The sequence below is a fragment of the Cylas formicarius genome, unplaced genomic scaffold (assembly GCF_029955315.1).
Source record: "Cylas formicarius isolate icCylForm1 unplaced genomic scaffold, icCylForm1.1 PGA_scaffold_7__23_contigs__length_41026272, whole genome shotgun sequence".
In the NCBI taxonomy this organism is placed as follows: domain Eukaryota; kingdom Metazoa; phylum Arthropoda; class Insecta; order Coleoptera; family Brentidae; genus Cylas; species Cylas formicarius.
The window spans coordinates 15,380,294-15,398,326 of record NW_026844352.1 but is presented as its reverse complement, the minus strand read 5'-3'; the positions used below and the strand labels follow the sequence as shown (position 1 = coordinate 15,398,326).

The 18,033-nt window shown below is 34.5% G+C and overlaps 1 protein-coding gene across 1 annotated transcript; it reads left to right on the top strand.

Moving 5' to 3' along the window:
- The first annotated feature begins 3,929 nt into the window (after positions 1-3,929).
- Positions 3,930-15,335, top strand: LOC132704662 (protein pygopus-like). The gene is made up of 3 exons (XM_060674820.1): positions 3,930-4,164; positions 8,632-9,222; positions 14,072-15,335. Exons 1-3 carry the CDS (start codon positions 4,083-4,085, stop codon positions 15,214-15,216), a joined length of 1,818 nt encoding a protein of 605 aa, XP_060530803.1. The 5' UTR covers positions 3,930-4,082; the 3' UTR covers positions 15,217-15,335.
- The last annotated feature ends 2,698 nt before the right edge of the window (positions 15,336-18,033 follow it).

The following is an 18,033-nucleotide window of genomic DNA, read 5'->3' as shown; positions in this document are numbered from 1 at the left end:
GTGTTCCAAGTGTCCATCTTCGGTCCTTGTGATGTGCACATCTAAAAAGGGCAGACTGTTATCCTCTTCAAGTTCTATTGTAAATTGAATCCTTGGGTGAATGGAATTCAGATGATCTAGGAATTTCAAAAGCTCCTCCTTGCCAAAAGGCCATACAACAAATACGTCATCAACGTATCTTGTCCATAGTTTTGGCTTCAGATTTGCCTTCTCTATTGCTTTCTTTTCGAAGTAAATCATGAAGAGGTTGGCAATCACAGGTGAGAGAGATGATCCCATTGCTGCTCCATCTATTTGTCGGTAAATTTTCCCGTTGTGCATAAAGTAAGCGTTTTTCAGGCAATGTCTTGACAGATCCATTATGTATGGCGGAAGATCTTCGTTTTCTTCTATAAGCAAGAGTGCCTCTTCTACTGGAATACTCGGGTAGAGGGATTTGACATCGAAACTTGCCATAATGTCGTCCTTGTCCATCCTGAGAGAACCTAAAATCTGAGTGAAATGTTCTGAGTTTTTAACATAGGAATCTGCCTTTTCCACTATAGGCTGAAGTGCACTGGCCAGATGTTTTTCCAGCTTGCATAATGGTGAGTTAAAGGCGCTTACGATTGGACGCAGGGGAACCCCGTCCTTATGGATCTTTGGGAGCCCATAGAATTTTGGGCAACGACTCGATTTTTCCCTCGGAATAAGTTTCTTCTTTGTATCCTCGTTTATTGGTGAATCGAGAATTTTGGACATAGTTGTTTTTTCCAAATATGTCGTGGGATCTCTGGTGACTAGTTTGTATATTGGGTCGTTCAAAATATCCTCCAATTTTGCATTATAATCCGACGTATTCATGACGACAGTGGCATTTCCTTTGTCTGCTGGCATTATTAGAATGTTTTCGTTTTTGTTTAGATTCCTTAAGGCTTGCATTTCTTCTCTGCTTAAGTTTGGTTGCGGTGGTTTTGACTGTCTTAAGACTATGGCGACATTTTGCCTAATTAACTCCGCATATATATATATATATATATATATATATATATATATATATATATATATATATATATATATATATACCATTATGAAAACTAAACAATTATCTTTTTTCCAAAATACAAAATTTTTGTTTATCTTAAATTACTTATCTTCTTCAAGTAGCGTTTTTTCTAATTTTTTTCATAATGTTACTTCTTTATTGTCCTGGGTGAAACAAGTATATGTATGGGTTTTTCATAACGTTCTTTCAAAATTGATATCAACAAAAACAATAAATAATTTAAAAAAAATTATTTCTTATCAAATTATTTCTCTGTATTTTTTTTCTATATATCTGAACATGCTTTTTAACGGCACAAGTTCGACAAATAATTCCCTGTATTCTATGTGATTACTTAATTTCAAATTTGAGATTTTCATTAAAATAATTTTACTGATTTTTTTCAAGAATACAAGAATGAATTTGCACTTATAAACAAGGCCATGCCTTTTTACCTCTGTGAAATGTCCAAATATCAAATAGAAAAAGATCTTTCTCTATGGGTATCCCAGTCAAACTGATGAAAACTGATCATTAAGAGCTAGGTACACCTCTTACCAAGTAACCGCTGTATAATAAATTTTCCCTTGTTTTTGTTTCAGTTCTCAGAATGGATGGATCATGACGAAGGCAGTCCTAACCCAGGTAAATCTTTAAATATACGTATTCTTATGGTTAATATTAAGAATATCGGATCAATCTGATAAAGGTTATGTAAAGGTTAAAGCGAAATAGGATGAACACCGTCCCTTCGAGATCAAGTGATTAAGGAAATCTTCAGGCTACAAAGAAACCCATGACGTGACGTCGCATTCTTTCGTTTCATGACTCACGGTAAATTATCGAGTTTCAAGTACAGAGTTGGACTTTTTAGGAATGTTTTCATTAAGCTGTTCGAATTGATTTTTATTCCGTATTCAATCATTTTTAAATTTACCCAACTTTGTTAAGTGTAGCTTATTTACTTGCGCTCCTATAAGTTGCGCCTTTATTAAAATTGTTTTTTTAAAGAAACGACAAATACCAACCGCATAACTCTTTGAATTAAATCAAGATTCCATGAACCAAATACCGTAATATTAATGAATAATAATTTCGCACACTTTATCCTGGACGTTGGTGCTAAAGGTGTTAGTTTCATCCTAATTTTCTCCAAAAATGATAAGGCACTGAAAGCAATAAAAAGCCCATATTTAACAATTTCCATTGAATTGTGCCTGGGAGTGTATGCCCACTAAGCAATCCAGACTAGCCTATGATGGGAGCTCTTGCTACGGTTATACCTGAAGGATTCAGAAGATGTTGCAGTTGAACATCCACGAATAGCCTTAGAAATAATGGAGACATTTTTTTTTTACTCGAAAGCACATAAGAAAATGTATTGCGTATTGATTTGAAGTTTTTATATTACTTACTACTATTATTATTTAAATTCAATAAAATCAACAGTCGACATATGTTCATCAAAATTTGTCAAAAAAATCGTCTCTCATCGATTATTAAGAATTAACTTAAGAATCTAACCTCGCAATTAGAAATGTTGATATGTGCCGCGCATTCTTAATGACAATTTGATTGGATGTAACTTTTTGGGTGTAGAAGATTTCAATGTGTGTGTGTGTGTGTGTGTGTGTGTGTGTGTGTGTGTGTGTGTGTGCGTGTGTGTGTGTGTGTGTGTATATGCGTATGTGTGTGGTGACATGTATAACGAAACACTAACAATTTTCAATAGAATACGTTGTTCTGATTACAATTGTATAACACACTCCATATTTTATTTCAGGCAGAAAAAAAGGACATTTTCACAAAATCTCCTACAGTGGAGTGTATGAGGGGGTGTAAACTATGTAAACATTTTATTTAAATAATGTAACTTAAACAATAAAAACTCAAAAAATAATTTTTATAGCAAGAATTGCAATTGAATGCTTTAAGATATAATCATGAATTTATGCTTCTGATATCTGTATTAGGGTACTTCACCAATATGGAATTAAAACTCTTGCCATGATGCCGTGGAACGTCGCCAATGAATTTACAGGGGCAATCAATGAGTTAAGAGACAATTAAAGTTTACGAAAAATGTATTCAACAAGATGATGGTTAACTACAGCAAGATTTAGAACAATATATAATTTAATCCATTTACATTATTGCAGATATAAAAATTTCATTTGGAAGTTGTAATAAAACAAAAACCAACTATTTTGATCCTACTTTTGACAATATCTCGAAGACAAATCGAATAAAATTTAAATTGTATTATAAAATTGTAATCAGAATAATAGGTTCTATTGAATGTCGATAAATTAGAATGATATCCCAAAAAATTATTAGTGTTTCGTGTTTCATATTACTTAAGAAAAAGATTTCCTGCAAACCCTAGATTTCGTTTTTTTTTTAACTTGATATCGTTAAAAATAAAATAGTTACAGAGCCAATCAAAATCTTACGAGAAAAATAAATCCAAGAACTGAAATTCCATATCCTAATAAGTTTTGAACCAAATGTTTGGGAAAATAGTAGAAATATGTACTTTGATACACATACTTAGCAAAGAAACGAATAACATTATATTTGTTACAACCAATTTGGCCATCCCTTTAAAAAAAGAGAAGCACGGAAGATAAAACAAAATCAACTGCAAAAAAAATAATTTCTGTTCTATGATATAATAATGATGTAACTGATAATAATGTATGCCATGTGCCGTTATTAAAAAAAAACTTCCATAATTATTTCTTCTAATAATATTGGTGGCCTAGCCCACTGACATAACAATATCCAAATTGGTTAAGAGCGTCGTCTATCCACACGGTACAAAAATTTAATAAAAATTAATCGATACGGTTCTGTCGAATTGTCGTTGAAAGCGTGTTGGTTGTGGCAACTTTACCGGATTCAGCGAGATTGTTTAGTCCAGTTTATCGCCTCAAATCGCCATGATTACTTGACCTTTTGTTAACGCAGTTCTTAAATTATTTATTTGTGCAAGCGCGTAAACAAAATGTTTTCAGTTCCTAATTAGTGATAATATTAGTGTTGTTTTGCTGCTGTGATGTGTACCAAACGGTTTAGAGCACGCGCTGTCCTTGCTGTGATTTTTGTTGTCATATTAAGCCATGCGGAATGCGGGAGAAGTAAGTATTGCCACCTGTTTTTATTATAGCGCCCACAATATTACAATATGTAGCGACAAAGTAAGCGGTTTCGTTATCCACTGTGCCGTAAATTGCTGAAGGCGGACACTTGAAAGATGAGAACTTATTTTATAATGCTTAAATATCAATATTTTCCTTCATATGGAATTATTTTCTGTTGCCATTAATCAACTTAATAAAAACAATAATAACAACAATAATATTACTATGCCTAGTTTCTTAATGCGAGGAAGAAGTTAAATGTAAATTTGCAATGGTGGGGGTCAGTAAATAGGGTGGACAAACCGTTAATCTCAGATAAATTGCAATTATAGTTTCCAATGTTCGACACATTTCATTTTTCACAATCCACGCGCCTTTATTCCCTCTTGCAGTAGGGTTTTAACGTCCCTCAGTTTAGTAATAGTAGATAGATAGATAGTGTGGCTCCTAAAGAGAGTTTTCCGAGATAGATCAATACCAATTTCTTCTGTTTCATACTTTTCTGCTGATGTTTTCTCATTCTTTTTTATTGCCTGTATTCTTTTGCCAATTTATCACTTCTTGTCTTCGCAAATCCTCTTTAACTTCCTCAACCATCTTGATCTGGCACCTCTCCTTGTTCTTTTCGCCCCTGTGTTTCACTGTTATATTGACAATATCGTTGTTGTTTTCCATACATGCCACACTTTACTCGTATTAATTTTATCCTTCTTACTATATATCCCTCTCATTCGGCTCTTCCAGTACCTCATTATTGGTTCTTATCCTGTAATTGTCATAGTTTCTGTTGCATCCAGTAAAGTTGATCGTATTCATTATTTTCGTGTTCTCTTCATTCAGTTGCAGTTACGTTTTCTGTCCTTCCTTCACAATTTCGTTTAACATATTCTTCTTCTTCTATTATTTGCCCCCCTTTTGTTCTAATTGTTAACTTATCTGTGTCTTAGTGTATGCTTCAAGGGCAGATTAAATCACATCTCTGGCAAAGAATCTCCCTATCTGAGACCTGGTATCAAATTCGTAGGTGTCTCCCCGTTTTGTTTTGATACTAAATGATGTTCTTTTCATGGTCGTGGTAATCAGTCTTCTCAATTTTGGAGTTATTTCCATGTCTTTTGGTGCTTGTAAATGTTGTTTTCTTTTAATTGAGTCAAATCCCTGCTGGAAATCTATGAAGAGCATCATATGTTCATATATTTTTCTATAATTTGTTTTAAACTGTGTATCGCACCGTTGATTTTCCCTGTATAAAACCACACTGGCATTGCCCAATCTTTTTTGTATGAGTGTAGATAAAATTTTGTAGGCTGTATTTATAAGTGTAATTTTTACTATGTAGTTGATCTCCTTTTTTATCAACTGTCAAGACTTGTTCGTGTAGCTTTTCTCTGCCATATTTTAACGGCTTCACCATTATGACTATTGTTAATTATTTCTTTAATTTCTTTAATCGTCTTCAGCATGTCTTACTGAAATTGCTTCTTATTTAAAGGAATGGTGTGGATATTTTTTTGCATCTTCGTTAGTGGTAGCTGTCCTTATGCATGACTACAACAGACCGAAACCATTTTTTCCATTTTCTTCGCCCATGGGTGCAATGACATCATCCTTTTTGATTTTAGACATTAGTTAGGTAGGTATTTCTTTTTTAAGTAAAACGAGTTTGTTATTCCTGTGATGGCAGGCTTTTCGTCCGGACCTATTACAGTTTCTACTACGCCTATGGAGTACGGTTAAGATTAATGGTTTTACGGTTCAATAATAATTTATAACTATCTCGTACTAAGAAACAGAGCATAAAAAAACTTTACAAGGAAAATACATCAACAGGGTGAGCCAATATTTGAGTCAATATTTGGTTTAAATAGTGCCTTACATTTTTTTTCTTCTTTTACTTATTCAAAGCTCCTGTGTTGACGAAGAAGCAAGACACGCGGAACACTTAATTTAAATTTGTTACATTATTATTAAAATACCGAATGTTTATATTACTGTCAATTTACAATGTAAAATATCTCAAAAGATACAATTCTCATCAAAAATACACAAGCAAGAAAAAATATACAAATTTAGTGGTTTATTAAACGAAAAAATTCTTAAGATCAAAGGCATAAATCAAGAAAATTGGTCGGTCGGTGTGCTCTTCCTTTTTCCGTTAGTGTGCCGTGTTTATTTACAAAATTCAAGCGAAAAATATACCCCAACAGGACAATTGTGTCCTAGCTTCGCTTCTCTATATCTATATATCTTCGCTCCTATTATACCTGTTGCAAAGGTTGAATAGGGAAAATTTTTCGATTTCTGGCGATGTCTCACAAGTTCACAAAATATTTTCCCAAATTTTTTCGATCTAAGGAGGTCTCTCTCTGATTTTGACTTTAAGTAATTTAAAGTATCAAAGTTGTGTTTTGATAGGTAGTACGTTTTCTCTCATTAAAATCATTAACCTAACAAACGCATTGTTGTAAGCGCTATTCCGTATTCGAATGAAGAAGAATTTGACAAGTTAGTGTTGTACTTGCAATAACACAGAAGCGCCAACATAACCTCAGTTCGGTATTTGGAAAAATCGTAGTTAATTTAATTAAATAAGAAACCTTTGAACAACCTAGAATCCGATACATTGAAAATAAAAATCGCCACGGAAACATTTTACAAGCTCAACGAAAATCCGAGTGAATCGGTAAAAACTGTAAAATTGACCTGCCAAACTCAACGGTAGAGAGAGTGTTAAATAAGGATAAATACCATCTATACAAACTGACAATAGTCCAACGACTTGAGGAAACTAATTTTTCTTTTTTTGCTTTTCTGAGTGTGGCATTCTAGAAAGTGTAATGAAAGTCCCAAATTTGTAAATCATATAAATCACGAATTTTGGAGTTAATAACCACAATGCTCAGCATTGGTCTGTGGTAAACCTTCACGAAGTGGCAGATTTGGAATTAACTTTTGGTGTAGGATAATTGGTAATTTAACTTAGCTTTTTAATTGAACACGATCATTTTACGAAATAGACATATAGGGCCGTATTTGACTACAGCTTGAATAGAAAAGATGTACCCAGAACTTTTACGAAAGCAGTTGTGTCAGCTTTACAACTTATTCTAACGGAAGACGAGTTTAGCTAAAATTAGTTGTTAAGAATCTTTAATGCTCTTTGAGCCTAGATGATATTTCCTCCTCTTGCCATCTCAAACCGCATTTCATCTTTGACGGATCGAAGATGTTGAGAGATTTTTGGGCAAGTGGTAAATCTGGTTTTGACGTTATATTTTTAAATAATTTCTGATATGTGCTCAGTGATGTTTTGACTGTAAGGATATTAGGGTTTTCGGAATTATTGTCTTTGGAAGGTTGTTGTGCAGTGTATTTTATGATGGAAATTATTGTAGATGGAAGGTTTCGAGAGCTTTCTTATCAAAGGCTCCCATAAATATATTCGCGATGACTGGTGATAGTAGAGAACCGTTAAAGAAAAATATTTTTCAGACAAGCAAGACGAAGCTTTGTAAATAGTATTACAGTAGCCTCTGGAAGTTTTTTTAAAAATTATCAAAAGGTTTTTTGCAAACTATTTACCTTGCATACATGATACCATATTCAGCACTTGTTTTATCATTTTCAACAAATATGGGCAGCATAACGAGCATGAGCACATAAAACCGCTGCACACAGAGTGCACTACTGTTATTCATACTAGTGGCGTAAGCAAATATTTTATAACTTACCGTCCTATCACTAGGACGTCAGGGTTGTCAGATAACAAAAGACAATTGAGACTTGTCATGCACGCCATCTTACTCCTCTTACAAAAGTATCACAATAATGTCACATTTTGGCAACTATCAGTTTAACTTTTTTGGAATTACTGGCGAAAAACGAAATCCGTCATTTCAGTTTTTCGGCGATATCTGCCAAAGTAATTGACCGATCGTAAATCGAAATCCTGCACTAAGTTTCCTCTAAATCTTTTTCCACTAACATTTGCTGTAGGTATAATAGGGACCGAGATCTCTGTATAGAGAAGCGAATTTGGGACACATTGTATATCCAACACCCTGATATTTTAGAAGCCGGGCGCGAAGTTTCTTTAGTTTCGTAGAAAGAAGGTCTTTCATGGGTTGACCAACCTTTTTGACTCACCCTGTATCTCATAAAGAAATACCAAATATTAATCAACATAAGATTTGTTTTTCCAAAAAACCAAAGCAGCTCTACCCGCCCTGTAAACAACTTTCCGGTATTAATAAATTCGCGTAGTACTTTCTCTATTTAAACTTTTTTTTCTGTCCGTCGGCAATTTTAGCAGCTCTGCATATTTTCGGTGCCTCATTTTGATTTTTCCGGTAATTAATGAATTGCTTTACTCACTGACCCGTCACATAACTTTTAAACCACTGCGAGCTTCAATTAATGCAATCGTAAATGAATGTCAGATTTCGAAGTCCTCGTTCATTCTAGCTCGTGGCGGAAGCAGACCTTCTTCGAGCTGGGGATCATCGTCACACAGCAGGCCGTCTACGAGCTGGTCGTCACACAACAGACCATCTCCGAGTTCTTACGGTCACCCTGCCTCGCTGAGTTACCCGTCTTCCCATTATAATCATCCCGCACCTTCCCATCCAGCATCACCACCGCGCCAACCAGCAACATCCTCTACCAACACCAGACCGATAGGATGGAATGTTGGGACTCACCCAGTCGGACCTCCACCCAAAATCGAGAAACCAGTGGGATTGGCCTCAAGTGCCCCGAATTACGGATTTAAACCTGCTGGAAGTCAAACCTCTGGTGCGGGGTCTCACGCGCAATCAATCAACGTAAAACCCGTTGCTTCGGCGCCTCACGATACCAGCGGCGGATCGAACCCACCAAGTTACGGGTTCAAACCGGCTGTTACGGGAAATGGCGACCACAATGTTGGATTCAAAGCTGGGAACCCGGGACACGACAACCCTCACGGCACCGCAGCTAAACCTAGCGCTCCGGTCGGACCACCAGCAAACGTCAAACCAGTTGGAAACGCACTACCACCTGGAGCACCTTATGCAGGTAACGTTTGCAGACTATCGAGGTATGAGCATTTGCGTCAGAGCAAAATCAAATATCTCGTTTTTAATAATAATAATAATAATAATAGTGTTTAGTGAGACATTTTAAATTATTGCCTAAGATTTAGACAAAATTACTTAATGAAAATACAAACTAATATAGCTACTAACCTCAAACGGCGAAGTTTACCTTAAGATCATGATCTCAGCTACTCAACATTAACCGAATATTACAATAATAATGAAACACAAAGCTTTAATAATAAGAGTCTAGAAATTCGTTATTGTTAAAATATTAATTTGTTTAGGACAACGACTTTTGCAATTCCAATGGACCTTAAAGTTTTTCCTAAATACTAGCACTGAGCTGGATTCAAAATATTTATTATAATTATTATAAAGCTTAGTGGCATTATAGCTAAATCAGCGTTCAAATTTACAAGAATTATGCCGGGGCATATATAGAAAGTTTTTCGTCCTTAGAGGCGAATTGTGAATTTCATACTAAAACACTTACAGGGACGTTGGTAAATATTATTTCGTAACCTTAAATACGGCAATTGCGACTAAAAATTGAAACAGGTAGCATTTTACCGCAATTTTTTTTCTGATATACGATCAAACTTTCTCGGCCCATAAAGGAGTCGGGCACAGCTATACTGGAGTTTTTGTAATCTAGTTTTATCGGCAACGGTTAAGAGCGTTTAATATAATGGAAGACAGTATATGCATTTAGAAAGGATTCATGCGTCAGAGAGTTTTTTTCGTACTTTGACATTAATAACTACAAACATAAATTAGAAATCGGACCACTATAGCTCAATTGACCATCCATTTTTTGCTTCATTTGTAATTTTAAGATCTTCATTTTCCAATTGAATTGTAATATGATCAGAAAAAAAAATTATAGCTTTTAGGGGGAGCAAATAGCATAATTTGTTTTTTTTACAATTTAGCGTAAGATTGTGTTTTTTACTAGATTGAGAAAGATTTTTAAAATCCAAACTAAAATTAGCTTCGATGTTATCAAAATTAATTGAGTTACATGTGTGTAACAGCTAGGTGTCATCAGCATATGAATGAATTGATCTTCCTTTTTCATTTGGCCATGGGGTTGCAGTTTCGATAAAGTACGCAGAGTGTCCCAAAAAATAAGGTTGGCTAGTCTTCTAGTCCTAACCTAAATTAACTTTAAAATATAAAATTTTGCAAATATTATTGTAAAAAAAAAGTTTTGAAATTTTCTGTTAGGAAATTTAAAGTCAATTTCAGAATAAATTAGACCAAAATTATTCATTGTGTACTCGGCAAAGCTTTATTTGTGTTTTGAAATGCAAAATATTTAATATATAATATGCAATATATAAAATACACAAGTAGATCAATGTCAATCAAAGTAGGCACTGTTTAAGAGACCTTACAGCACTATAGAAGGATTTTTCGATTAAGAAAGTTTTTATTTTTGATTTGAAAGTTTATTAATCTATTTCTTTGGTACTATTTGGTAGCATAGTGAAGAGTTTTGGAGCAAAATAGTTTAGGCAATATCTAGTTTTTCCCAATCTGAAAAAACCTCAAAAAAAGGTTTGTAATTTTTTCAACTCAAGATATCTAGAAAAACAATTGAGAGAAAATTTATAAAAACAAGGCATGTCTATGAAATTATTTTATTAGATTTTGAAAATGCCCACCATTAAGTTTTTGACAATATTCTAATAGGTTTAAAAACCCTTCCAAAAACATTACTCGGGATATTTTCATTAATTTTCCTTATTTCGTATTTAATTCTAAATTTGAAATCATATGAAATTTTCGATTTTAAATATCCCGAGAGCAAAAAATCCAGTGGGGTAATAACTGGAAATCTTACAGGCCATCTATCAATCCACCGCCCGGGAAATACCGTATTTAAATATTCGCGCACTTGTCTAGCAAAAGAAGCACCATCCTGTTGAAAGCAAATTTGTCGCTTTGCCATGTCAAGTTCATTTTGATTTAGAAAAGAAACTCCAAGAGTAGGTATTAAGAAGTTTTGAAGAAATCGTTAATATCTGATTCCAGTAAAATTTTGATCGAAGAAATAAGGTCCTATAATTTTGTTATTCTAAATCCCTGCCGAAATATTCATATTTTATGGTTGTTTGTACTCAATACCATTAAAACGATGAAGAAATAATTTCACGAAACTGTAGTCTGCTGTTCGTTGACTAACTCAACACTCACTCACTATTTCAAGCTATTTCAGAAGATGCGCGATGAGGATTATCCTCCGTTTCCAACAAAATGTTTAATCTTGTGTTCTCATTAGTTTTTGTAGATCTTATAATAGGTATTCCTGGATATTTTGCTTTAAACAAATGGCAGACTCCTTTTCGAGTTCTCCGTTTGTCTTCATTTTCACTTTCTTTATTGACAAAAATTTAATTGTAACAATTTAAGAGCTTTATTGGTACTAGACTTACCTATTCATTTCAAAATTAAATTTCTGTTTTTTATTCTTTTAGTCCATCAAAATAAATATTAGTTAATTTAACTATCGGATGAATATTATTCCTAGCGTTCTCTAATGAATGTATTCTTAAAAAAAAACATTTATTTAGTGCGAAATTTGTAAACGATTTTTAAGACATGTAAACCTTACAATTAAATACCAAGAAAACACAAAAAAAGTTACCTAAAAATGTAAAATTATTTACAAATTTCTTTTATCAGTGATTTCTTTAACGGTAATCACTCGGAAGATGAATCTGAATTTTTTGGAGTAAAGCACTCATCGCACACCATATTTTCGTGAGATAAGCAAAAATGTGTCTTACATTTCTTACAATCATGATCTGTAAACCTACTTAAAACAGTTTCGCTAGTGCATATTGAGCAAGGACGTTTTTTTGGATGGAGACCTTCTCCTTCCTGCGAAGGAGGGAGAAATCGTTTCAGTCTATTTTGAAGTTCTGTAGTTCAACCCAAACGAAATATTCTTCAAGACATTGGTCTCAAATTGTTACCAAGATAAATAATATGAGAGTTAATGCCACTAACATTCAACATCGTTGAAAATACGGCCATTGTCTAGCGTATTTCGGAAGCCATGGAATGTAGCACACATTTTGTCCAGAGTGGCAACACCCGCTTTCGTTGAGTTATGGAACATTATAATCTCGGGTTTTTTTTCTTCTAGGGACTCAAGATGAATGGAATTGTCGTTATCAAGCGTTGACACGAGAATCACATTCTTGTTTTTTGCTGGGACATACGATACTAAGGTCTTCACTTCACTAAATCCATATAGCCTGCCAAATTGTTTTCTTGCTTTAGTGGCAATAAGTTGTGGCGTTAATTCCCTTTTGTTAGTTCGAGCCGGTCAACAAAGTCCATATCAGTAAACCAGTTGTCAACGGCGATGTTGCGGCCAGACCCAAATAAAGACTCAGCCATCCTGTACACTACTGCTGTTGACTTGTTGCTGATAGAAAATGGCCCTTCTGGTTGACGTTCTGAATATATTTCAATATTATAACCGTAATTCATTCTTGAATCAACAAGGGCAAAACATTTTATGCCATATTTGTTAGGTTTTGTTGGTATGCACTGCCGAAAAGGACATTTCTCTTGAAAACCTGGGAGCATTTTTTCTGGGAATATAACTCTTCTGGCTGTTTTGTACGAATTCATTAAAAATGTTGCGAGCTGAAGCAAGTCGATCTTCTTTGTTCCTTTCTGCTCTTGTAATTCGGTCGTCAAAACGAAGATACCGTATTAGAGTCTTAAACTGTTTTATAACTATCTCAAGACCAAACTTTTCAATACCATCACCGTCCCTTTCCCAAGTTTCTCAAAACTTTGCCGATTCCCTCCATAAGCACTTGCTAGATAAAAGATCTTATTTTGATCACATCAGTAGGCTTTATGTATCTCTCTCTAGAAAAATTATTTCTAATGGTGTCCTTGTACTGATTGGTATACCTGACTGTCATGTATAACATTTCGTCGGTAAATAGATTGTTTCAACTGTCAACAGCAGTTTTGGAAAACCTCTCATTAATTTTTACTCCTGGCTTCTCTTGGACGAGTCAATAAAAAACCTTCAGTGTTTGTAGTTATAGTCTGTATCAAGTTTCTTTATTAGATTAAGAATATCGGTGCAATAAGCAAGTAAGCCACTATGTTTAAAGTAGCTTATAAATTCAGTCTCGCATTTCCCGAAATATCAGATTTTAACATCTCGTGCTTGTAAATTTTTATTACGAAATCTAGATGCTAAAATTTGTAAAAGATCCTTTAGTGTGAAATACTGAGAAACACTCCACATATCACCAACATGACTTAGACTATATTTATCTTGTTCTTCAACGGGCTCAATGTTTTTCAGATCTACGTCTAAATTTCTTCGCCACAAAGTCTTGGTAATTTAAAAAAAAATTTAACTGCACAATGCTAACTAACCTCATGAAACGACTACCTGCCTTTGGGGTAAAAATTTCAATTTTTAGAATGTTATGTATGTAACAAAAATGTTGCGCGATAGAAACACGAAACATTGTTTTTCTATTAGTTTACTCCCTATAACTCCAAAGATATGAAAAATGCCAAGTCACAAAATCTTTGTTAGAATTTGCAAACAATCCACGTCTTGTCAAGATACAAAATTTTGCTCTGCTCTTATTATTCCGTCATAGACGAATAATCTATCTACCTAATAATCTATTTACTTATTTATTAATATGGGATCAAAATTAACTCCGAATTTCCTAACTTATTATACTACACTTTTCTAAAATATCCTATATTGTTCTTTGAGATGAGTTGATATCAGTAATTAATCCGGCAACGTATATCTTTTTTTTTTTCAGTACATCCACCACCGTACAATCCGCACGGCCAGCCCCCACCAGCGTATAATCCTAACCACGATCCTGCAGGATACGGCTCTCCGGCAGCTTACAATCCTGCTGGATACGGGCCACCACCTGCTTACAATCCTGCCGCATACGGACCACCACCGGCGTACAGTCCTGCCGGATACGGACATTCGCCGGCATATGGATCTTACGGCCACCCAAACTACCCACAAGCTGGTGGCTATCACCCTAACGCTGGTTACGCACAACCGGGTGGCGGTGGTGTTACGATTATTAACAATAACAACAACAACAACTACCATGGAGGGGGTTTGGGAGGGGGCTACGGCGGTGGTTTTGGCTACCCGAGCTATCACTATTCCTCAAGCGACGTCGGTAGCGGTGCTTTAGGTTTTTTCCTGGGGTATTCCTTGGCCAAAGTGACGACTCCCACTTTTCACTACTCTTCCGGAGGTTACGACGGATACCTACCGAGATACGACCACTACACCGTGCACCATTATTATCACAATCGAGATTCCATTCCGGCGCAAAGTACCATCCAACCAAACGCGATTGTGGGTTGCGTGGGAAATAGCGGTAGCATTTGTCCCCCAGGTACCACGTCGTTGTGCACCAACAACGGAGCGATATTATGCGTCGCTAGCGCAACAACTACGGTACCATGTTCCGGTCAGAACAATCAAAATTGCATAGAAACAAACATACCCTGCATCAACGGTACCGGAAATTGTGAAACGGGGAAAAACCAAACGGTAACAATCCCTTGCGTGTCGAACGCGAAGGTCTTAGGCAACATCACCTACGTCAACAACACTATTATCGTCAACAACACCACTATTATTAATAACAACGTGACGTATAATGGAACGATTCAATCGAGTAACTCAACTCTAAGCAGTTCAACCAACAGCACCGAGGGAGTGACCTTCAGTCCATTGCCGGTGAATGGGAATAATATGAGTGATACTGTACAAGTCAAGACTAAGAGAGAAGCCAATCTTCCAGTTCACGATTTCTGTGTGACCGTGCTCGCTCTGCCAGCAGAAAGAAAGCCTAGTGAAGCCGAAATGGTTGTTTCCAAAGGGACTAATATTTTCACAAAATTCTTAGTGAAAGCCTTAGGCATTGAGTGACGTAGCGTTCAAAAAGTCAAGTCTACATTCACTGTACAAACATTATAAATTTGTTGTGTATTGATGACTTAGTTTACAGCAACTCCGTATGTTACTAAATAAAAATTGTTGTTGTATGATTATGGGTTTTCCTTTTAAATATATAATTAAATAGATGTATTCGCAATATATGTACAGGGTGGGCAAATAAGTGAGGTAAGCGGCTGATCTCCCAAACCATGGTGCTGAAAAAGATGTTTCTCTAAATAATGCTTTATTATAGATTGACAAAAGAATATGACCACTCCGATCCTTGTAAAATTCTGGATTTTTTGGTTTTGATTTTATGGTTTATTTTATTAATTGTAAAGTAATAGTTAACCTCAACACATTTGAGACCTTTAAAGGAGGGAACATTGCTTATAGATTATAGAAGATCAAAGCATAGGCACGCTTTTTGAACTTTGTCTAAACATGATATCAGCAAAATTGAAATAAAATTAAACCGGTATATCTGCTGATGTGATGTTCCTATTGATATATGATGACATTTAAATTTAAGTTATCCGCTGAAATTAGTTTCAAATTACGAACCTTGTTAGATTTTTTTTTAATTTAAAGTTATGCTGAATTTTATCTCTGTCACTGCGAAAAAGTATCTGGTTTATGCTTGCCACAGGTCGTTGGTAGCTATTTGAATCAAAAGCATAATATAATTAAGTATTATATGCGATAAACCGCACAGACCGAAAGACAAGAGCAAAACGTAGGTACGCTTTTTGATTTTTTTCTAAACACGATATCAACAAAATTGAAATGTTCTTATTTTTATGTGATGAGATTATCCGCCAAAATTAGTTACAAATTACGATCGTCCTTCGAACATTTTCAATCTTCATTTTTCTGTTTGAAATTTAAAGTTATGTTGAATTTTATCTTTGTCACTGCCCAAAAGTATCTGGTTTATGTCTTTAACTGCTTCGTGGTCGTTATTTGATTCAAAAGCATAATATAAGTAATTGCCGTATGCGTTTCAATACACAGAACAAAATACAAGAGCCTTTTGGCCCCAAGATGGAGCCCCAAGGAACTCCATTCAAAACCATTTCGTGTGTGGAAGTTCTTTATTCATTTGCACAAATTGAAACTGCTGATGTAAATAATTTTTAAATTGTCTCTTAGTATTTAAACCAATCGCCCGTTTAACTTAGATTTCAAACTTAAGCATTATAAATACTCTTAGAAACATTTCCGAAGTTCGAAATTCAACAAACGAAAGGATGACGGATCGGATTTTTCCGGTACCCGTCGGAGTTTTGAGAAATCGTGAGTTAAAGAAAAATGTGAAACTGGACGTATAAACTTCGAATCGCATCCTTTTAAATTTAATATATTTCGATTTGCGTTACGCGCGTAACATTCAAGAGCGGAATTTTCACGACATAAACCCAACCGGATTATTTTTAGATACGTGCAATTTAAACTTTAGGTGTATTATTCTAACATAAGTTTTATAAACAAAAAGGCAGCTCTCAAACAAATTTGCCGGCGAATATTTCAGTACGCTTTCAGCGGTTCTCGCCTGGCTTGAGTGGTTTTACATAAAGAAGTGGGGAGGGAGTAAATAAAAGGGAGTTATGAGTGTTTCGTGTTACCTGAGTGTAAGCGCCGATGAAGGATGACGAAGGAAGCCAGGACCCGCAGGATATTTCCTGAAAGTTAGTTTGGAGCCGCTAAATGCGTTTTGGTATCTGTAATAAAGCGGAAAAACTATCAAGAAGAAAAAGTGTAATAGATTTTGATTTTGATAAAATTTATTTATAGATAAATAATATGATTTGATGATTGAATAATATTCTTTGTTCAAAAATGAAACTTTCTGTTCCTTGCATTTTTTTTGCATCGACCTTTGCTTTCAAGATAAAAATTAAGAAATCTCAAAGAAATTTTAAAACTTGATTTTGTTCTAAAATAAAAAAAATGTGTTAAATTTTAATAATTCAAAATCTTTTTGAACCTTCATATCATCATGATACTCATTTTTTGAAAAAAAAATCTTAGTATCGCAGAAAAATTTTTGTAAAGTCATTTTTTTTTTCGCTGACCACAGTTCTGAAAGAAAAATTGAGTTGAATTTAGTATATTTTGTAGCTAAAAAACTAACCAAAACTGTCCTATTAAATAAAGTCCACTAAATATAAAATTTTAATGTGACTTTAGTAATATTTGATTGTCAAATTTCGAAAAGTATAGAATTTTTTTATTTAATATTAATACACATTAAAAAAACATGCATAAAGAAAACTAATTTTTTTATGGACATCCCTAACTAAACATATTTTTTTTTAGTTTCGCACCTTTTGAGGAGTTCTTCCCATTTTAAAAGTGTTAATAAAAATTGCTTACCTACCCTTTGCCTCATATGGCGGTTACATCGCAAAATTGCTCAGATCCATAGAAAATTTGGTCCATAGTTGTAGAATAACTATCACCATATAACTATCATCATATATCAACCAAGCGAATAGATGAATAGGGATTAAAAAAAATTTTTTTATACAATTTTAATGAACCTTTCGTATTCAAACAATAATGTGTAAAGAAAAAACCAAAAACCGTTCCCAATGTTCCAAATTATAAATAGTTCATTCAATTTTTTTTAGTATAACTTTGAAGATTTGCACGTCTCTATGCAAGAGCGGAAGGCCATGGCTACAGCTACTGAGGTGGCTTTACTTGATGAAAATCCATTTATCAAAATAAATAAGAAATAAAAGTTCAAATGTTCACGACATTATATATTTTCACATGACAATTGTTTCGACAACTTTATCAAAT

Excerpts from the sequence above, each read along its gene's own strand:
- LOC132704662 (XM_060674820.1), top strand. The coding sequence starts at position 4,083 with ATGTGTACCAAACGGTTTAGAGCACGCGCTGTCCTTGCTGTGATTTTT. Across the intron at positions 4,165-8,631 it reads CCATGCGGAATGCGGGAGAA|CTCGTGGCGGAAGCAGACCT; the intron begins GTAAGTATTGCC and ends CGTTCATTCTAG. Across the intron at positions 9,223-14,071 it reads ACCTGGAGCACCTTATGCAG|TACATCCACCACCGTACAAT; the intron begins GTAACGTTTGCA and ends TTTTTTTTTCAG.